At 33.2% G+C, this 25000-nt stretch overlaps 1 protein-coding gene across 12 annotated transcripts in view; it reads right to left on the bottom strand.

The window, feature by feature from the left end:
- LOC106869300 (uncharacterized) overlaps positions 1 to 25000 on the bottom strand; it is a 309763-nt gene that overhangs the window by 109193 nt on the left and 175570 nt on the right. For 10 of the 12 annotated variants that reach the window (XR_016242508.1, XR_016242509.1, XM_089354696.1 and 7 more), the window contains one exon: positions 5135 to 6038. Coding sequence is in view for 10 of the 12 variants with exons in the window: in XM_089354696.1 (XP_089210822.1) it covers positions 5135 to 5197 (63 nt within the window). In the remaining 2 variants the exon portion in view is untranslated. The remainder of the gene's footprint in view (positions 1 to 5134; positions 6039 to 25000) is intronic. The other 2 variants (XM_089354698.1, XM_089354699.1) reach the window with 1 other exon arrangement.

Raw genomic sequence — 25000 nt, 5'->3', positions numbered from 1 at the left:
TTCATTTGTAAGGAACCAAACTAAATAAGACATTTTCTTTTTTTTTTTTTCTGAATACGAACCTCACTTTTTGACAATCTTACGCAATTCATATATTCAAAATCAGTGATTCTTGTCTATTATTTACACACACGCACGCAATCACACATATATATTAATATATAAATGCATGGAAATATTGCAGATAGATATGTATATATTAATACATATATCGATATATTTATATATATCTGCGTATGTATATATATATATATATATATATACATATACATAGATATATATATATACATATACATATATATATATATATATATATATATATATATATATATATATATATATATATATGTACACATATACATATATATATATATATATATATATATATATATATATATATATATACATATATATGTGTATATATATACAATATATATGTACACATATATGCATATATATATATAAGTATGTATATATATATGCATGTATACATACATATATATATGTATATATATATATATATATATGGATATATGTGTAGGTGTATATATATGCATACATATGTATATATATGCATGTATGTATATATATGTATGTATATATGTATACAGGAAATAGATAATGTATGTAGAGGCGGAAGAGATTATGTTTAAAAATGTCACGATTTTCCTTCACTGGTTGCAGTCAGTGTATCAGCAGCAGTAGCAGTAGCTGTAGTAGTAGTAGTAGTAGTAGCTGTAGTAGTAGTAGTAGTAGTAGTAGTAGTAGTAGTAGTAGTAGTAGTAGTAGTAGTAGTAGTAGTAGTAGTAGTAGTAATTGCGTTTTTCTTAATATTACTATTGTTGTCAAGACTGCGAGCAGGCAAACTTTTAGCGCGTCGTGCAATATGCATAGCGGCATCTTGTCCCTTATTACACTATGAGTTAAAATTCCTCCAAGGTCGACTTTAACTTTCATCCTTTTAGGATCGATAAACTATATACCAGTTGAGTGCTGGAGTTACTTTTATCGACTAATACCCACCCTTAAAATTGCTGGCCTTGTGCTAAAATTTGAAACCAATATTATAGTTATTATTTTATTGTTGTACTTTTGTGCTTTATTTCTTGTTACTAACTATATCATTTAACGAACATGATTGAGAATGCCCGCATTTGAAGTTTCAACATACATTTACAGACATAGTGCATATAGTAGAAATTTTGTTTGTGTTTATTTGAATAGAGTAGCATTAAAATATTGAGTAGAATAATTCACTCTCTCATACTGTTTCCAGCATTTAAAACAAAATTATTTAGTATTTTGTAGTGAGATACATTTTCGTTGTGACTGACGAAAAATAATTAGTTCTTCGAAACAGAAAACAAAATATGTAAATATTAAAGAAATAGTTACATATAAGAATCTCTGCATCATCATTTAGCAACGAATGCTGGGAAAATGACTGGATATCTTTTGGTACAAACATTACCCTTTCGATAATATCTTTAATGAGAAGATTAGTTAAATTTTGTCAACTTGAAATCTGAATAGATTTACATTTACAGCTACCTATTGAAAAATAGTTTATATCTTCTTTATTTATTATTTACATTATCTTATATGTAACTTAAATGTGTTAAATACTAACACAAAGGAACAAAATGTCATAATCGTTTATCTGCAACCCGTTTACTGGTTCTAATGAATAGTAGTCAAATATGGATATCATGTTAACATCAGTCATTGTATACGTTTTAGATTGGTATCTATTATAAGCAATCGACCTTTGTAAAGTAGTCACCTGTTTAATTGAATGGTATCTTTATATATATATATATATATATATATATATATATATATATAAATGTTCTATAATACACACAGCCTTGTTTTCTTATCTCATTACGAAAAATAAATGTATATATATATATGTATGTATATATATGCATGTATATATATATATATATATATATATATATATATATATATATATATATATATATATATATATATATATGTATGTATATATATGCATGTATATATATATATATATATATATATATATATATATATATATATATATATATATATATATATATATATATATATGTATATCACATTTATTAGATATAAGTAATTGAATTATTATATTGGCACATATATGCCATCTACATTTAATTAAATGTTTAATCAACTACAATGTTATTTAATCTACAATAAATAACGCAACGCATTTAGTTATCAACGTAAACTATGATGAGTTGAAAAGATTATTAGAGATTAATCTATAATGAAAGTACAAAAGGGTTTATGTCCACGTCAATCATCATTGGGATTAGTTAAAGAACAATTAAATAATTACCTAAGTAACCAAATATTTTACATAATTTGTGCTATTTTGAGTAGTTCAATTCTCATCGGTGATTTAATAGGTGATGTGACTTGAGAGGACTTTAGTGATGCTGAGTGATGAAGTGATGCCAAGTGATCTTGTGCAGTTTTGTGACATAAATTGTGACTATTTGTCACAAAGTGATTTGCTGGTATCATAACTAATTTGTAGAAATTTATAAACAAAGCTTTGAGTAACTGCATAAACATCAAATAATTTCGAAAATATATGAAAGTAATTAAAACCATATGTTGGATTTTAGTCGTCTGGTGGAGTGGTTCTCAACTGGTGGCCATATGACACCTAAGGGTACATGTAAGATTGGGGGGGGGGGGGGGCATGCAACAAAATAGTAAATTGCAGATCCAAAATAGTATTTTTTAAGGGCCTCTAAAAGTGTATTGCTTTAGATGTATCTATTGGTATGTATTGTGAGAAACAGTTATGTTTCTTTCTCTAAGATTTTACATAGTTCAATCTATACAAGTTAATGTATGAAAACAAAATAGGAATTTTTTAAAGAAGTTTTTAAATATTGAATGGCTATGAGATTCCACCGAAAAAAAATAGTAACCAAGGGGGTCCATGGATAAAGAAAAGCGGTTGAGAACCTCTGGTCTAGTGTTTGCGCTCTTGTTTATCTATAGGAGTGATGTTGTTGTCCATATTCACTAATGATGTTGTAAACTGTTCTATATTCTTTAGGCGATACAGCCAATGACAAACATGCATTTCCTTATTCTAGTTATTTGTTACTCACATGAAAATGAGTACATGACATATTTTGAAGAATTCTATGCATAGTTCCGTTGCCCTGCAATATTAAATCGCGGACATTAACAACAAAGGATTCGATGTTATTAGGTATGGGCTGGATCCTACTTTTCTTTCCTAATGTTATATTATCCGCCTAAAGCAATTTGTACAGCTATAGCCAATACGAGAATGTAAATGAGACTTGGATGTTTGCTAGCTCACTATCCTGTCAGGTTTTGCACATAATTTACTCGAGCTTAACAACCCACAAGTTGCTTAGGGAAGAAAGTTGTCGATACAATTTTCATTGGAAATATTAATATATTGCGATCAGAATTTCAACTTGTCCTAAAGGATATTTTTTATCCTAATGCAAATGTGTGTGTGTGTGTGTGTGTGTATGTGTATGTGTATAATCTGAACTTCAGGTTATTGTTTATATATTATACACTAGATGAATGTTACAATAACAGGGATTATTTTCTAGTAATTTACTCTGCTTTTTAATTACATCTGTAAATTTAGGGTATGATGATAACATTTCAAATCTATGTTAATTTGTATGAGTAAGTGTATCATTATCCCAAAGCTAAACCTATATCACTGACTGAGTCTTGAATGTACAACTCTGACGAAAAACGATTTTGATTTCTGCGGTTAGTTGTTATCTAATAATTTTGTTTCTCCTGTAGTACTTAATTTGATTATTAATAGGAATGTGACCCAATGTTTTAAACCACTGCTAGCAGAACTCTAAGTATCATTTTAAAAGTTCACGTACCTATATGTACGTATGTATGTATGTATGTATGTATGTATCTCTCTATCTATCTATCTATCTATCTAACGATCAATCGATGTCAACAAATCTATCTATCTATTGAAAAATAAGAATGTAGATTAACGTGTCATAATTACAAGTGTGAAGGAATAGTAACGTTTTTACAAATTATCAAGATATTTGTATAAATCACTTTACCATTTAATCTATCCATCAATATATGTGACTACGTGCTTTGTTGTCCATATGGGAGGGTGTGTACCTATTTATCCGTATGTATGAAGAGGATGGAAAATTCTAAAATATCCTTATAATTTCATTATTAGAAATCAAGAAAATATCGAAGGAGTGTTTTTAGAATTTCCATACACTTTAAGAGAGTGTTCAGTTTGAACGTAATATCATTTTCATGCATTTCTTTTGCAATAAATTATACTTGCAAGGCGATGAGCTGACAGAAACGTTAGTACGCCAGGCGAAATGCTTATCGATATTTCGTCTGTCTTTACGTTCAAATTCCGCCGAGGTCGACTTTGCATTTCATCTTTTTGGGGTCGATACATTAAGTACCAGTTGCGAGCTGGGCTCAATCTAATCGACTTGTCCCCTCCCCCAAAATTTCGGACCTTGTGCCTGGAGTAGAAAAGAATAAATTATACTGGTAAGGCAGTGAGCTGGCAGAAACGTTAGCACGCCGGGCGAAATACTTAACGGTATTTCACCTGTCTTTACGTTCTGAGTTCAAATTCCGCCGAGGTCGACTTTGCATTTCATCCTTTCGGGGTCGATAAATTAAGTACCATTTGTGTACTGGGGTAGCTAATCGACTAGCCCCTCCCCCAAAATTTCGGGCCTTGTGCCTAGTGTAGAAAAGAATAAATTATACTTGCTTCCAGAAGGAACAAAGAACCTTCCTTGTGGCAAAGGTGGGTTGTAAATCAAAATTGCATAGGTTCTCCAGAATTGACGTGTCATTAGGGAATAGGGCACACGGTGATCCTCTTGTCCCTAGCCTGTCAAATCACATGCTTTCACTGAATTGTGTGTTTGTGCGTATGCATGTATCTGTGTTGGGGATTAAATAGAATTTGTTTTATATTGATGGATAGTTAGCTAGATGCATATATATGCACACATTTATATTTAAAAAAATCTCTTCCGCCTCATTATGATGTGTAAGCGATGTGTAAAGATGTGCAAACATAAAACAGTGCGACACTTACCCTTATTGCACTTACCCTGATGGCACTATTCTTCCTATCACCAGGCGGGATGGGAGAGGACATTGCGGGTAAGTTGATATAAGAGTAGTATTAATTTTGCTTAGAGTTTTCTTTGTACTTCGTTTTACGATAGCTTTTGGTGGAGATTATATGAAGGAGATAGCGTTAAGATAAACTGGCCATTAGTGGGGAGAGTAGGTAAGTAGGCAGGTTGGTGGAAAGCTAAGTAAGTAGAAGGGTAAACTTGGTTCGTCGATTGATGGATTTCTTGGTTGGCTGGTTGGTTGGTTGGTTGGTTAGTTGATTGGTTGATTGGTTGATTGGTTGATTGATTAGTTTAGTTAGTTGATTGGTTGGTTTATTGGTTGATTTGTTGGTTAGTTAATTTCTTGACTGGTAGGCTTCTTGGTTGTTTCAAAACATTCATAGGCTAATTGGTTTGTTCTTAACTTGATGGATGATATCTTGATGGTTTGTAACTTCGTTCGTTGACTATTTATTTCAAGAGGAAAGGGCAACTTGTAAGTGACTTGGTACTACGTTACTTAGATGAAATTTGAATTGTTGCCTTCTGGAATCGGGCGAAGAAAAATTAATATAATAGAGTATAAACATTTATAACTACAACATTAACAACCACAATAATTTCTATGAACCTAGTTTAAGGTGTTAAAGTAGAATTGATATTAGAAGGAAGAAATTTAGATTTAAGAGAGCTCTTGTGCATCTAGTACGTGTCATGGAATTGTGTGGTTTGTGTTTTGTAAATATACTGGATGAAGTCTTATTCCGGAATGAGTATGGAAATTCCGAAGTATATCTATTTGTTGTATTTGATGTCGAATCCAGGTGATTTTTTCTTTACAGTGCCCATGTATTTCCAGTACGAAGTCTCTGCATATGTCTGAAATGAAACGATATAGCGTATGAGTGTACAAGTACAGAAATAAAAAAAATACGCATACGAATAAATTTATCTACGTTTTGTAACTGTGGTAGTGTGTGCTTGTGTGTGCGTGTCTGTTTCTCTGTGTTTTTATGTGTGTGTGTGTGGCTTTCTGTGTGCGTGTGTGTTTGTGTGTGTTTGTGTGTGTTTGTATGTATGTGTGTTTGTGTGCGTGTGCTGTGTGTCTTTGTGTGTTTGCGTGTGTGTGTGTGGAAGTGAGTGGAAGGATGCACGCAAAGGTAAATACACAAAAATATTCGTGTGCGCATGCGTATATGCATTATTCAAATTTTTTTTTTAAGTTCCGGGACAGAAGATAAGCAGCTACTATTTTAAAGTCCGAAGCTTATTTGGACTCACATCCGGCTGCGAGACTTGAACCCGAAACAAAACTACTGATATGTCAGCCCGAAAGTTATTCCCCACCGTGTTCAAAACATTGTATTTTTGTCGGAAGGAGTTATATTCCTTGTTGCATTCTCTATATTTGTGACATACAAACGTGCGTACACATTCACATGCATTGTAATCAGATGTCTACAATCAGAGAGAGAGAGAGAGAGAGATGGGCGGGAGTGGAATGGTGGAGAGAACTGGGAGAAATAAGGAAAATAAACAAATTCTGGAAGGGTTCTGAAGAAAATTTTAACAGAAAAAAGAATATTCCCTTCCACTAGATTTTGTTTGCTCAGGGGATAAGCGCAAGTACTTTCCAGCCGCAAATGTTGTACACGTTAGTTAGGTTAAGAAAATACATTATTATATTCATATCACTCATTGCGAAAATAACTGAGTATACTACTAATCATAGAATCATCAACTTCCTGGACATCACAGGAGACCTTAGTACTAATATTTTTAAAGCATTAGCTTTTTAAAGAACAATGAGAAAATCACAAATATTAACGTCGGATCCAATCACAACCATTAATGTTCTAAAATCTGGAGAAAGCTTATTATTCAACAAATATGGTCTTCATTGGGGTAACTCCTAACTACAACGAAATCCTTGTGACGAGTGAGTTAAAAGATAAGGTCATATATAACTCTAGCCGGGTCACCAGCACAAGAACGAAGCGAATGAAGATCACTGGATTTACATACCCCTTTCCTTCAGCAGTAAGTCTAATATAGGTAATGAAGGTCCTTCCAAATTTAATACATAGACATTTCCCACAAGAAAACTAATTCAAAAAGTTCTTAAAATCGCCCTTAGCTGCACACATCGTCATGAAACAAATTATACGACTGAAACGTCTTCTGCTACTCAGACTGAGTATTCCGTAGAGCATGTATCCTCAACGGATCAGACAATACAGTGACTATCATTTATAAGGTATCATAGTAGTGAACACTTTCATCGCAATGATGGTATGCTATCACCTGACCATCCACCCTTGTCCTAAGAAATATTTGACCTGACTGAAGCTTAAGCTTTTCCGTTTCTTATGGAGTAAACAAGTTTGGTCAGGAAATTCACCTACTACAGGTATCAGCTCCATGATGGTCTCGAGATGCAGTTGCAAATGATACGCAGGCAGGTACTGAAGCTAGCATACCTGTAGGAATACCTGTACCTGCGACCTGGAAGACAGCGACGGCGACCATGGCTATGGCGACGACGAAAACAAAGAAGAACTAGTATGAACACCTTTCGCAAGACACGTCTTCCGTTACTGACCTAGCTGCAATCATGAGTCAACTTATACTGAGGTTGGGCGCTTGGACCTGATACACTATTGTCAGGTACTCACAGCAGTCTTCTAACTGGAACCTGACGTCGAGAAAATATATTGCGTTCTCAAGATAATTAGTAATGGGGATGAGCAATAGCTTCGAAACTGCTCTGAGTGAAGATGGGAACAGTGTAAGCAGTCTCCTCTGGAAGACATTTAAGTCAGGGACAAGGAACTATTTCAAAATGTCCTTAAAATGTCAGTACTGAAGTGAGTACTAGCTGTTCGACTCAGTTTCAACTGGTATAGCAGCAAAAATAGCCAGCCAATCCGAGATGTGTGTAGGGTGACGAAACCTTTGCTCATGCAATTATCCAGTCTCCATGCATTATCGATTCGTGGGATTGTGCCAAACAGCAACTGCCACGTGTAGGACGAATCCGGGTATTGGATGAGTCAATTGTTTAAATAAATGTGTCGACTTCATTTGGCAGAAAAGGACGACTAGGTATTCCTCTACCGGCTGTCAATGGGAAAAGAATTGGTATTCTGTGCTCATTTGACCTGTTTAAAGTTAAGCATTTTTCTCTGTGGCCAAGCCCTTATCAAGTTCTTCAAGTACCATGGTATGTGAGTTTGGTGAGAATGGTAAGGCCGAAGACTTCAAGTGTGACTGTCCTTTTCAAAATAGGAAGAAAGAAACAGCGAAGCGGCTCTTTTGATGCATAGGGTGTGACAGACTAATTTTCATGTCGATATTTCATTTGAGTTATTTTGTTTTATCGTTCTTTTTATATTTATTTCGTATAAATGTTGGTGTTTTATATTTTTTAATTCATATAATCAAATATTCTCTTTAACTCTAGGCACAAGGCCCGATATTTTGGCGGGAGAAGGCCAGTCAATTAGATCGAGTACAGAACGAGTACGGAACGAGTACTTAATTTATCGACTCCGAAAGGATGAAAGGCAAAGTCGACCTCGGCTAAATTTGAATTCAGAACGTAAAAGCCGACGAAATACCGCTAAACATTTCGCCCGGCGTACTAACGTTTCTGTCAGTTCGCCGTCTTCACATAATTAAATATTATCGTCTGAACATATAGAGGGTGCAATTTAAAATAAATATTGAATTCAAGTATTTTGTTAATGAAACATCAACCTGGTGCCGAACATGGAAGTGGTTCATCATACTAATGTTTCCAGTATTATGAAAATTCTCCTAAAAAATTCAAATCCAGATGTCGTATTGACTGTTATATTAAATCCGTTAACCATCTGATAATCAAAGAACGAACCACTTTATTGAATCTAAAATAAACGCGAACAAGAAATGAATTGTGCAGGCATTTTTTAATACTTTACTTCGGATCTGGTATCCTTGAGCGATTTCATTAATTTGTATTATATATGAAGAAGACTACGTACTCTGTTAGTTTTTATGAGCGATAGGAACATTTATTATACTTGATGTACCAGTCACAACTGCGTCTCAAATATGTTGGTTATTAGTGATATGTATTTGTATTCAATAAGGCTACTTTTTCCTTAAGACACCTAACAGTAGGTAACTTCCATGCAATATTTAATCTTCAGCTAATCTCAGGACTCAGATCTCAGTAGTAAAAGTATCCTTAGAAGTATGTCACAGCCGAAATATTCAACCTCGGGAATTGTTGATGTCATATCAGTTGTGCAAACAAATTCGAAATACTACTGTTATCGATTCTACAGTACTGAGTGAAACAAATGTTACTCAGTTACATGATCATTTTAGCAGGAAATAAAAATATATTCCTCGTTCTTATTCGTAGTTGAAATTATGGCGAAACATAGAGAAAAAATTTAAAAGAAAATAATATATGAATAAAAACGATAGTTTGAAGTTTATCCAAAATGGTTCTTAGCATAAATTTATTCCATAAAATAGTAAAAAAGTTATTTGGAATAATAGGGAAGTTGGGTTGTTGCCAAAGAAGCAAACAAAAGGGAAAGAAATTCGTGTAATGAAATATTTTAAAATATTATTAAAGTATTGTATTTATACAATGAGAGTGCATTTCAGAAGCATTTATAAAGTATAAGTGGATTTCATGATAGGTAAAAATAATAGCTTCGCAAGGGTTTATTGTAATATTCTTTTTATTTTCTTTGCATTACTTTCGCTTATAAAAGTTGCTACTAGACGTTTATATATATATATATATATATATATACGGTTTAGATATAGATTCAAGGCTTGAATATGGTAGACCCTGCTATGTCAAGATGGACTTATATATTCTTCCTCACATTTGGATTTTATGTATGCTCTCTCCCACTTGGTTTTAATATGTTGCCACATTTGTAATATGTCTTTTTTTCTGCATTTTTTCGTGCAGCTGAAGATTGCTCTTCATATTGCATTTAAGGTAATGCTCACATTACTTAAATAAATTGAAGTAGCATGAAACGTGCGTACTGCAATCACTTTTGAAATCCGTGTTGCTTATTGTTTGATATATATATATATATATATTGTTGTGAATAGGCAAACACAATTTTTAAAAGGGTGGGGCATTAAATTAGCTTCCACAACGAATTCAAATTACTACAAAATTCAAACTTGATACCATCTAACACCTAACCATACATAAGGAATATATACATACATACATGCATACTTACATACAAGCACAAAACTTTAATCGGCTTGAGGCGACAATAAGATACATAACCACACTGCTACGCACTGGGACTGGATCCGCAAATGTGTTTGAGAAACAACTCACCACTCAGTCGAGTCTGCACATAAATACGTGTGTGTGCGTGTGTGTGTGTGTGTGTGTGTGTGTGTGTGCGCATACTTATGTGTGTATAGACACACATAAATATACATATGAGAAAAGTTTACTATGCCACGTAGCTTAGTCTACATTTGTTCTGAGTAGTATGCAGTATATCCGCACTCAACTGGTACTTCTTTTATCGACCACGAAATGATAAAGGGCAAACTCGACTTTGGCGGCATTTGAACTCAGAACATTAACACGGACGAACTACCGCTATAAACATTTTGCTCAGTGTGCTAACGATTCTGCCAATAAGCCGTTCAGCACTGGTGCAATATTGGTTTCAAATTTTGGCATAGGACCAGAAGTTTCGGGGGAAGGAGCTAAGTTGCTTACATCGACATCAGTGCTCATCTGCAACTTATTTTATCCACCCTGAAAAGATGAAAGGCAAAGTCAAACTCCGCGGAATTTGAACTCAGAAAGTAACTACGGACGAAATGCCACTAAACGTTTTTTTTTTTTCGCCACTTTAACGATTCTGCAAGCCCACCGACCCGCACTGGTGCAATATTAGAAAGAGTAAATGCTTATAAAACACCTTCACTTACCAGCACACGTAGCCATTATTACTAAGACTATCCATCATTATTAAGTAATTCCACTGAATGTACATATATCATATATATGCTGTCAGATTTATGACATAGAAATCTATCATAATCATGCTTCTGATGAACCTTCCAGTCCTAAACAGCTTTGTATATTATTTTGTTTAGTCGAAAGGAATCTGAAGCTGATCACGCCAATGAAGCAAAACAAGTGTTCTCGATGCTACAATAATGGATGATAACTAATGTCTGCCTGGATTTCAGTGCATACTGTAATGTGGAATACAATTTTCCTGTATATATTTGATGAATTATCATATTAATTGCATCTAAGGCAGCGAGCTGGCAGAATCGTTACCGCTCCGGGCAAAATGCTTTGCAGTATTGTGTCCTTCTACACGTTCTGAGTTCAAATTCCACAGTGGTTGAATTTGCCGTTCATGCTTTCGGGAACGACAACATAAGTACCAGCTGAGTCCTGGGGTTGAGATAATTGATTTATACCCTTCTCCCAAATTACTGTCCTTCTGCCAGAATTTGAAACCAATATTTATTTTCTCTAAGAGACTTCAGTGACAGCTAACTGCTAGCAGCCATACCTAGAAACTTTTTCCACATAAGCTCTCCAATCTACGTGAAATGGAAGCATCAAGATGCGCAACAAATAACACATTTCCCTGATAAAATTTCGTTTGTTAAGTGATAAGAATCTATGCTTAAACAGTAATAGCAGTAGCAACATCACTATCAGTAGCTACTACATAAATAACTAACATTAGTAAATTACTATCGACATTTTTAAATGGTAAAAATAAAAATATCAGTAATATTCATAAATTATATACTGGTAATGACTAGAGCAGCCATTAAAAAGAAACGTAAATCAAAATTAATAATTTAAATGTGAATATATTCTTAATGGAAACACTTTCTAATTTGTGTATAAAACAGAAAGACATCTTTAGTAGGAATGTTCCATGGTGTATAGAATGCATGTTACTACATTTGCGTAACATATTTTTTTCAGCTTCGTTGAATAATAATAATGGTTCAATTTTTTCGGTGGATAAAAAAGTTCATCGCTATTTACTCTATGTTTTATATCTTATCTTTTACTTGTTACACTCTTTAGACTGCGGCCATGCTGGGAAACCGCCTTGAAGAATTTTTAGTAGAATAGATCGACCGAAGAATTTAATGTTATTTTGCTGAATCGCTAAGTTACGGGAAAGTGACCATACAAGCACCGTTTCCTCAAAAACTGGTGAGCGGCAAACAGAGACCCAAAGACACACTCACACACACGTACATATATATAGTGATAATTTTTTTTCACTTTCCGACTACCAAATCCACTCAGAAGGCCGAATGTACTACGCAGTGGAACTGAACCCGGAACTAAGTGGTTGAGAAGCAAGATTCTTACCATACTACGACGGCTGGTATCCTACTATCTAAGATATTTTCAACGAACTAAAGAGGTTAATATTAAATAGTCACAAGGCAGTGAGCTAGCAGAATCATTAGTGTGCCGAGCGAAATACTTAGCGGCATGGCGTCCGTCGTTGCGATCTGAGTTCCAATTCCGCCGAGGTCGACTTTGCCTTTCATTCTTCGGGGTTGATAAAATAAGCACCAGTTGAACACTGAGATCGATGTAATCGATTTACCACTTCCCTTAAATTGCTGGCCTTGTGTTAAAGTTTCAAATTAGTATTAAATAGTCACCATAACTATTAATAATATTAGAAATCCTGCGATTTATGTCACTACTTTAAATACTCACATATAGTGACACATACGGAAATAGCAACTCAGCAACAACAACAATATTTCGAGAGAAATAGTCATACTTAAGTATTTAGGGAAGGCGTTTTACATTTTCTCGACAGCATTGCTCTTGCTGCTTGTCAAAACTTGTGGTGACGCCAACAGAATAGTATGTATAAGGAAATAGCATCGGAAGAAGAGACAATGAAAAGACAAAAGTAAATTTCAACGATGTTTAAAGGACTGTTGTTGTTGTAGAGGATGATAAGGAGGGGGGGAAGAGGAGGGAATAATGACGCTGTTGAATATTGAAATGAAAATAAGGATGGTCTTCAAAAACGGCTTAACCACACGATGGTGAAAAAGAATTATGATGACATGGGTGTTCATCAGGGTAACGACAGAGATCATCAAGAGAAAAAAAGCGAGTACTTACTACAACACGAGTATTAACGAAAGTGATAATTTAGTGACTGCAGATTTCAAAGAAGATATTACTGAGGTACATACCTTCCCAAGCAATGTGCGGTGAAAATCTGTTAACTACTTACTGTGTGAAGGTTTTGTTTTTGTAAACAGTCCAAGTATAAATATTACATGGATATATGCGTTAGCATCAATAATGACATAAGCATTACTGTATAAATGCTTACTTTTATCTAGGTATCTATAATATCTATCATTCATATACAGTCAGAACATTTCATGAGAATAACAGAATGTATAATATAGAATTAAAACACCATCATGACTCACAATTAAAAAGTTTAAAACACAAAATACAGCCAAATTGTACTACAGTAAAACCAACAATGACAACAACGTCGAGACGGCGAACACTATTTACAATAAGTGCAAATTTTATGTACTAGTTTAACAAGTCATGGGCTTTTAGTATATTTAGAAACTTTTCCTCATACTAATAACAATTATTTAAACAGTAAACTTGGCGGAGGTATTGAATACGTGAAACAAGTTATTTAGGACAGAAAATACATATTCATATGCACGTTGTATATATATATACATATATTCCATGTGTATATATATATATATATATATATATATATATATATATATATATATATATATATAGATAGATAGATAGATAGATAGATAGATAGATAGATAGATAGATAGATAGATAGATAGATAGATAGATAGATAGATAGATAGATAGATAGATAGGCGTGGCCGAGTGGAGGCGCAGGCGTGGCTGTGTGTTAAGAAGTTTGCTACGCAACCACATTTTTCCTGGTTCAATCAGTTTGCATGGAACCTTTGGCAAGCGTTTCTGCTATACCCCGGGTTGACGAAAGTCTTGAGACTATATTTGAGAGATAGAAACTGAAAGAAGCTCCTCATATATATATATATATATATATATATATATATATATATATATATACATACATATATACATATATATATACATTTAGACATATATTGAAGGAAAACATCCGGGAAAAGCATGGCCCAAAAAGGTGCTTGAGAGTAGACTAACGGTGTTGAAGGGTGAGACTAAAAGCATAGTTTATGCTTAACTGAAGACTACTGTGAAACATGGAGACTGTAGTTCGAGAAAGTGGCTACAGACATCGCTAAGAAAGTCAGGCTTGTGACAGAGTTCATTTTTCAGAAATGCGATTGCTTGGCCATCGTAAAGCCCGCAACACAAACAAAGAAAGTCTAAGTGATACGATCAATGTTCGAGTAGTTGTGTGAATTGCAAGTCGCTGATTCTGAACTGCCCCAGGAAAACGTAGGCTATGAGTTGCTACCAATGTACAGAAAATGGTCTTAATCAGACATCTGATAACTGTCACCATATACATACATATACACACAGGGTGTCCACAAGGTCTGGGTACATGGAGTAAATAAAATCATAACAAACAATTAAATATAAGAAATAATAATTTCTTAAAGTATTTGTAACCAGACTTTATGGACACCCTGTACATATATATATATATATATATATATATATATATATATATATATATATATATATATATATATATACAGAATATGGGGGTTTAGTTCACCGGTGATCTAAACGAATATGTACGCTAGGTAAGTGCTGTAACGGATTATCAGGGTCCCAAGCTCGTAACTGAGACGGGAGCTATGGATCCATTTCAGGTTTCCGATTTAGCAGATATACATATATATTTGTGAAACAGGACAATTAACGCCTAGGCATAACAAGCATCTGAAGTCATATATATTATTCTATACTACTTTAGAATTAGATGTCGTCTTACAGCTGTTTCTGAGATATTCTAAGTGATAGCCGAGTATGTCTGAATATGGGGTATTCCGTCATCAGAGACAAGTAGAGAACATATGAAAGATCTAGACGTGGAAATATTCCGATAACAGATTAAGAAATGGAAAATTCGCAGATAATAAGCAATGAAATAGAAAAGTAGAGAGTAAGGAAATAAGGAAATAAAATTCACAGTTCGTTTTCATTAGAGGTTAAAGGTGTTAGTTCGTATGTCCTTAGGTAAAATCCAAGGTAAATCCAGGTAGTAATAAGACAAGCCACTTTTATGGTCATTCTCTCACAAAACAGCCATCTCAATATGGACGCACTGTTCCGATTTCTGTCAAAATATTGCCTAAGTATTCATGCTGTGAACACACTACTCATACTTTGGCATTGGCAACACATGAAATTCTTGGACCTAGAGTCACTCTGTTGCATTTGCTAAATATTAATATGTGTGTGTGTATGTGGGGGTGTATAGTCACATATGTATAGACAGACACATTGATAAACTTATTTATATGTGTGTGTGTGTGCGTGTGTGTATGTATGTATACAGATAGAGAGAGAGAGAGAGAAAGAAGACAGAGACACATTCATGCATATATATATATATATATATATATATATATATATATATATATATATATATAGAGAGAGAGAGAGAGAGAGAGAGAGAGAGAGATAGATAAATAGATAGATAGATAGATAGATAGATAGATAGATAGATAGATAGATAGATAGATAGATTCGTACATAAACGTATAAGTGTGTCTGATATGACTGAGGATAGGTGTGTGTGTGTATGTGTGTGGCTCTCTATCTCTCCCTCTCTCTATATGTATACATACATACATACAAACATACATGGCCATGAACTCATATCAATATGTCACTATTACATGTGGTTGCCAAAAGCCACTGCGTATCAGTGTACACAGATGACTTTGTGAGGCTCTGCTTTAAACTGATGTCGCCAAAATCAAAACAGAACGGCTTTATGTCAAATTATATGACATTTCTATGAATGAGATTCTTTGTGAAAATGCTAACCTATCTCGGAAATCAATTCTTAGAAATAGTCCTTATTGAGTGAAGTCTAAATATTTTTGTGACTTTTTGCTTTTCTTTTTATATATTAGATTTTTGGGTGATTTGAATATAACAAAGTTGTTATTTTAAAGCAAAATTTTTAATGCGAATAGGTCTCTGAATAAATATGTGAGCCTATGTATGTCTATATCTATTCCTTCACTGTCTCTCTCACTCTCGCTCTTTTTCTCTCACTCTCTCTCTCTCTCTCTTGATATATGTATATATGTGTGTGTGTGTGTGTGTGTTTGTGTGTGTGTGTGTGTACGTATATACATATTTATATTAATATATATATATATATATATTGTTGTACTTAGGGATGGTCATATTGCCAGTTTAGCCAATATAAATCTTGCAAAACAAAAATATATATATATATATATTCGATATTTTTATTTATTTGCGTTTGCAAAACTATCGTCAATTTTTGAAAAACTTTTCGTCTGAAAACACTTCATAAACAAAATGAATTTATACATCCATTTGACCTCCTTTTTATTCGTAACCATCTGTTTGTGAGTTTCCTTATTATATCAACTCTCCTATATACTAGTCTGTATGAGTTTCATTTCAGTATGACACGCACTTTGCTTGGTAACCTTTCTCTATTTCTGTCTGTAAGGTAGATCATTTGGAGGACAACAGTCTTGTTATACCTTCACAATAAAACACTTTATTATCCAAAGGCTATAACAAACGTTCATAGAATCATCTATAGAGAAACTGAAACTCGATATGAGTTAAGAAACTCTACTCCTGAATAATGTTGAATATCATTTCATTTTCTCTTTCTGACATATCTTCACTGAAACTGTGTAAGTCATCAATGTATATATATATATATATATATATATATATATATATATATATATATATATATATGTGTGTGTGTGTGTGTGTGTGTGTATATCCACCCATCCACCTATCTATCTGTCCTTCTCTCTATCACTGCTCTCTGTACCTCTCTCTCTCTCACTCTGCATGTATGTATAGGTATATATGTAAGTATATATGTGTGCGTGTGTATGTATGTATATTTGTATGTATTAAATGTATTTAAGCTGACGATATTTTTGTATAGTTATTCACGCTTAATTCATCGCGCCATATTGATTTACACTATGTATTATTTTGCAACATCCGGTTGAAACATAAATACATTAAAAGAGGACTCTGTCCGAATTATGTATTCTAACAAACACTCTTTTGTTGTTGGTTTTCTATCAATTTGATATGATATTGTCAGTAATAAAATATTCAAATGGAAAACATACGTATCTACAAGCTTCAGGAAATCAGTAATACCTTTCAGAATTTCTGCATACTAGTATCTGGACGGAAAACCTCTACTGAAAAGGAATTCTGGAGAGAACAATTCCTGGAGGAAAAATAGTAGAACTAAGATAGTATAGCTAGCCAGCAACTTATCATCAGGGCAATCGGTTAATGAATGCCTAATTATTGAATGCGTGATATTTATTTTATGGGCAATATATTGCTTATATGTGTGCCAGGAACTTTCCTTCAAATGTGAAAGCGGTACACTATTTTAGAACCTATATATGACTAGTTCTTGGTTGGTATCTATTAAGTAAGCATTTATGTACTATTGCAAGCCTGCTGATACTGAACGTGTCAAATAGGGACAGTTGGCTATCATATATTGAACAGCATAATATCTTAAGAACTCTCCCAATGCATAATAATTCACAGTCAATGATTATTGCGTTCCAACAAAGAAATGATAACATGAAGCAAAAACACAAGGAAAAGACGTGTGAGACAGGTTTAGGTTATTAATAAATAAAAAGAAATAACAGGTCAAATGCAATGAAGAACTACAACTTCAAATATATTCATAGTTGTAAAATGAGAAAACAATGGCAGTTTATATAAACAACAATGCAACTATTGTTGTGTCGAATTTGTAAATGCATCGAATATAATGTTGCACATTCTTATGAATTAAACTGTTTACTAATATCTAATCAATGTTACATTCGTACCCAAGAGTTGTACAGAGTGTTGTTCATGGAAACCTTTCGTGAGATTATACTGCATAGTTAGGAAAACTCCTGCACGATTTACTGCACATTTTTCTCTCTAAATAGACTTTCATTGCGGATATTAATACCCAGAGGAAAATCAAAATCTTGAAGCAATTGTGTGGTTAAAAAAACTATTATCATCTTGTTATATAGCGGAAAAGAGGGAAGACAGCAATATCATAAATAAAACAGTAAAATATCTATACGTATCGAAAGCTAACATTGAAATCATGTGAAGTGATAGAACCAACAAATGAGTTCATTGGTTTTCCTTTAAATAAGCTATTCTTGCACATGTATCATTAAACAATTGAATTCAGACATCTAAACATAACAACGTAGCAATGCATACATACATGATTTCAAACACACACACACATACATGCCTATATACACGCGCGTATATATATATATATAAAAGTGTTCACATTGTATGAATTCACATATCGCATGTAGCACATAGAGCACTTTTCGAAACCAAAATATATAACACTAATTATGGATTTATAAAATAAAATCTGTTCAACGAATAATTTCCGTACTCCATCTAATAAATAGCATACGAAAAAACCTTCTGTATAAAAATGTAGGTAAACGGACACGCTAGCCATGTCTTCTGTGAGCATGACTTCAACAAATAAACTCTTACATGTATCATTTTTACTATTATCTACTTCATCAAAGTTTTTGAATTTTAAAGATGAGTATAACCCAAAACTCTAATGCTATCGTATAAGCATATAAATATTGAAGAATATAAATATCGTAGAAGCAAAAACAGTTCATAAACGTATATTAATCAATTGTTTAGAATACTTGGTGTAAACCTTAACAGAATTTTCTTTAAAGATCATAACAGAATTTTATCTAAAATTCCCATATATAAATTAGAGAAATCAGAGGAATTAATAAAAACAACATTCAGCAAAATTAATAGTTAACATCCACCAATGGTACAGAAACACTATAGTCATTAATTAACTGGTGTAATACATTAAAAAAGTATTCCCACGTTACCACGTTTATTGACTAATTTTACATTTATATCTCCAAACGTGTACCTGTCACTCTCCTTTCTGACGATATGTTACAATATAGACGGAAATAATGTGCATATCATTATTAACACAATGGGAATTTACTTCTATAAAAAGGATGTGTTACAAAAACCAGATACCCCGAATTCTTTACTCTTCAACACGGAGTTGCTTGATTTTTAACGTGTATATCCTAGGCAGGCTCAGGTGAGAAATTTACAATAGAAATTATTGACTTCTAATCTTTGACACAAGACCAGTAATTTCGAAACAGAGCATAAGTTGATTTTATCGACCACAGTAATCAACTGCTACTTATTTTATCGAACCTGGAAGGATGAAAGGCAAAGTTGACCATAGCGAAATATTTATAATAATGATTAACTTTCATAGATTTGATAGGGTGGCCATATTTCGAAGTGACACTGGACGACTCGATACCTTACTAACATCTGTAAATAACAATCATCTAACCAAAATATTATAAAGTTCTGAAATACTGATTTCAAATTTAGGCACACGGCCAGAAACAAAATATTACAATCAATTAATATATACCCAAAACACAAAACTTTATAACTAACCTTTTGAGAATTTTACATGTAGTAATATAAACACCTGCCCTCCACAAATATGTTTCACTGATCCTGATTAATAATATTCTATAAAAGAATCTCTAGCCTATCAGCAAATATTAGAAACTTTCAATAACTTGGTCTATATCTCTATAAAGCATAAACGACGGTGGTTTATAAAATAACACATTTTTACACCACAATCTTCCATTATAAACAAGATATGCCAAAACCTGACCTGCTTCTCACCTTTCTCCGCGAAAATCATGCAAAGCAGCGGTAAATAGCTCGCAACATGAATGAATAAAGATTTCACACCACACTACCGATATAGAAAGTAACTGTGCAATTCTAAAGAAACAACGTTAATTTAAGTTATGGCAGTATTTGCACAACTAAAATCCTTAGTCAGGTTATAAACTAACGTAATTTACCGAGGTCAAATGCACAAAGAGAAACGTTTGTTCATACACACATATTCATGTTGACAAATCAATGTTTGTGCTTATAGAATCTATTTTAAAATGTCAATGGCAGTCGTTAAAGTACAAGCAAGCAAAAGAGCCCAATAACTTTCTGATATGTTGTTTGTTTCTACTTTAGCGGTGATTATTAATTTGGCATTTGCCTGATTAGTGTTGGTCAGCTGTACACCTGTCATTTTCATTCAAAAATCCAGCATTAGAGCCTTTGACATCACAACAAATTTTTTGCTAGCGTCATAACTAACTCTAACACAGATCTTATTTAATGCCTCGCTATACTTTCCCAAGCGGAAAATAGGTATCTACCAAATTGAAAGGTTTCCTAATTCTATTACCTCTAGATGAAATAACAGATTGTAGTATAAAATATTCCTTTACGTATATCCCAGTGCGGTTCTCTTTATGTACTTGTTATATATTTAATCTTGCAGAAAACCCATTTTCAGAACACATTACTTATAATAAACAGCCGCCCAATAAAAGTATATACACCGAAAGGTATGACGGTAGCTCATATTTATAAAGATGGTCGACTAATTTCCTCAAAATGCCGTGCAGGTGATTTCTTCGCTTATGTATGTACACTAATTTCTCTTTCCATTTTAGGTATGGTCAACAACAATTATCTAGTCTCAACGCAGTGTCTACAAAATTAATGGCGAAAGATTCTATCTTCGATGATACAAAATTCCATTTACTGACAGTTTATGACGTTATAATTCCTCGGTGGGATCAGGACATCACCAGAATATAAAACAAAGGTTTCATTTTTTTAAATAAATCTAGAACAAATAGCCTTATAATTTCATTATCCTAAACTCCATCATACGATATATATATATATATATATAATCACACATACACAAACACCCTCATGTATGTTTATAAATCTAAATAATCTATACATATAAAAATACATGCATACATATATATATATATATATATATATATATATATATATATATATATATATATATATATATATATATATCCATATGTATATGTGTATGTGTTAATGTAAACGCACAAATACATACAAACATATATATGTTAGTTAAGAGTTAAACTTAAGAGTTTATATTTATTGGTTAACGTGGTGTGTTCAATTTGTCGCTAAACACAAAGCACCAATTAGGCCAGTACGCAATGATTATGCCGCAGCTCGAAGTGTTGATTATATCGCAGGTCGAAGGGGAATTGGCTATTACGGTGTTAACAGCGACTATGAAGTTCAGATTGTGAACATCAAAAGCAACACCTCTACGACATTCGTAAATTCAATGGCTATGAAATTGTCGTTGATCCTTGAACTTTCATATGGTTGCCAATGAAATAAACAGTGTTCCTAACGTTCCAAGTTATACCCTTTTATCGATGAGAAGTAAGTAAAATAAGATTCTTCCACATCGAACAATTTATTCCCTCGTTTCTTTTTTTTTACTATGTTTATAAAAACATGTTTCATTATGGAAAAGCAAGAGTGATTTTGATATTGATCTTAACCATTCGTATCCTAAGCCACATTAATGAGCAACTCACCAATATCAGTGTTTGATTATGCACCACCTAGGGCCTACATTAACACAGATATGGTTATTGAAGGATAGAAGTACGCACCAGAACACCAGAGTATTTCTTACTCACGAAACAAATTTTTCTAATATTTTTTACTACCTATACCTAATTCCGACATAGTTGGTTTAATTAATTTACACCTAACGTTATTCTAGCAAGTTGTATTTATGGCATTTAAGAGAAATAAAAAAGGGCTGCGATACCAGATATTCTAGTTTGACATCCACCATTTTGTTAGCTGCTAACTCTTTGCCTGCTTCTAAATTAATAAACCTTTAAGCCTCGTTTGTATACTTATAAAACTTATTATTCATTAAGAGTTTTTTTTTTTTATACGAACTAATGTCTATAATATACAACATCCTTACTTTGTCAGACAAAACATTCAATTTACGTAGATTTGTTAAATGCTTATTCAACTTAACTGAATGCAGTGACACCACTTACGTCATTCTTCACACCTTTAAATACATTTAGATATATATGTATAAATATGTGCGAGTGTGGGGGTGTATCCCTATTGTTCATATTTCTTTTTTCAACTTTGAATAATAGATACTGATTAACCGATATATATATATGTGTGTATGTATGTATGTATGTATGTATATAAGTATCGACACACAATAACACACAAAGAAGTTAATCTAGGCAAATAAGGCTTCTTATTCTTCTTACTTCTCTTTCATACAATGGTATTCAAAACTCGGAACGTTAGAACCTCCGTTTAATTCCTTAGCAACCACGTGAAAGCTCAAGGATTACCGACAAGTCCATTTCCATTGAATTTACAAATGTCGCTAAGCAGTTACTTTTGATGTTCACAACCTGAACATGATAGTCTCTGTTTACACCGAAGTAGCCCAGTCCCCTTTGAACTGGACCACATTATATTCCATAATCAATGCCTACCGCCCTTACTGCTGTTTTGCGAGTAGCGACAATGTGAACACACCCCATTTTCCAATAAATATAAACTGTTAAGTTTAACTCTGAACATACATATGTGTTTGTGTCTGTATATGCGTGTATATAGCCGAACGCACACAGTAATATAATTTAGATTCATACACATACATGTGGGTGTTCGAGTATATATATATATATATATATATACATAGATATCTTTCTTCGTCATTTTCTCACAATATATATATATATATATATATATATATATATATATATATATATATATATATATATATATATATATATATATATATATATATATATAATATATATATTAATAGCAAAAGCATGACAACAAAAGAATGAATGAGACCTCGATATTATATAATATCAGTCATTAAGACAAACTGATGAGATGGCGGAGCAGATTTCCACCCCGATATCTGAATCTCGGAGTTTTATTACGGCAACTGAACAATTGTCACTTATTATATTGCATATACATATATATATATATATATATATATATATATATATATATATATATATATATATATATATATATATATATATATATATATATTAGGTCACTGTTAGTACTACTATTAAGGTCATTGTTAGTACTATTAGGAAGTAATCCAGTGCAACTTGTCGCATAGTCGGGCGTCGGTGAACAGGCTGTCAGCACTACCAGCCCTGTTTGGTTGGTAAGGCTGGGTTTCGTTGGACACTCTGCAAGACGAAAGTAAAGCCTGCCAAAGAGAGGATGAAATCAGTAGCATCAACAGCCAGCCAACAGCTAAGGCAAGAGATGCACCTAGTCTTTAAACATCTATCTAGGAGAATCTTTTCTACTCTAGGCACAAGGCTCGAAATTTTGGGACAGGCACCAGTCGATTAGATCGACTCCAGTACGTAACTGGTACTTAATTTATCGACCAGAAAAGGATGAAAGGCAAAGTCGACCTCGGCGAAAATTTTAACTCAGAACGTAAAGACAGACGAAATACCGCTAAGCATTTCGTCCGGCGTGCCAACGTTTCAGCCAGTTCACCACCTTATGTATCTAGGAGAATGTAAACTCTGTTGTAAAGCATGCAACCGCTTTGCATCCAATGATGTAAACTAGTACATCCTTTTGAGCGAATGCATATGTTGTTTATAGAGTGGGATTGTCCCTGAGCAAGGCTTTCTTCATTTTAAAAGGTTTCAGGAACAGTCATCGCTTGATTCATATAATGTGTTGCAACATATGGCTGGACGTAGCCGAGAAAGGTAAAACACTCATCGAATAATACCATTATGGAACGAAGAGATGTGCGAACAGCTTATCGAAGAGGCAGCCATTGCTTCTATTTCTATGCTGCTCATGTTTAAGAAAATGATCAAACTATGACCTTGATCGTGCTGTGTCTGTCTGTTAATGTATATATGCATGCATGTGTTCACGAACATGTATGTATGTATGTATGTATGCATATATTCTTTTACTTGTTTCAGTCATTTGACTGTGGCCATGCTGGAGCACCGCCTTCAGTCGAATCAAATCGACCCCAGGACTTATTCTTTGTAAGCCTAGTACTTATTCTATCGGTCTCTTTTTGCCGAACCATTAAGTTACGATGACCGAAACACACCAGCATCGTTTGTCAATCGATGTTGGGGGACAAACACAGATACACAACATATACACGCACATATATATATATATATATATATATATATATATATATATATATACGACGGGATTCTTTCAGTTGCCGTCTACCAAATCCACTCACAAGGCTTTGGTCGGCCCGAGGCCATAGTAGAAGACACTTGCCCAAGGTGCCACGCAGTGGGACTGAACCCGGAACCATGTGGTTGGTAAGCAAGCTACTTACCACACAGCCACCCCTGCGCCTATATATATATATATATATATATATATATATATATATATATATATATATATATATATATATATATATATATATATATATATATATATATATATATATATATATATATATATATATATATATATATATATATATATATATATATATATATATATATATATATATATATATATATATATATATATATATATA

The sequence above is a fragment of the Octopus bimaculoides genome, chromosome 7 (assembly GCF_046866305.1).
Source record: "Octopus bimaculoides isolate indiv1 chromosome 7, ASM4686630v1, whole genome shotgun sequence".
NCBI classification, from domain to species: Eukaryota; Metazoa; Mollusca; class Cephalopoda; order Octopoda; family Octopodidae; genus Octopus; species Octopus bimaculoides.
The sequence above is the reverse complement of the archived record's forward strand: the minus strand, read 5'-3'. Positions and strand labels throughout refer to the sequence as shown.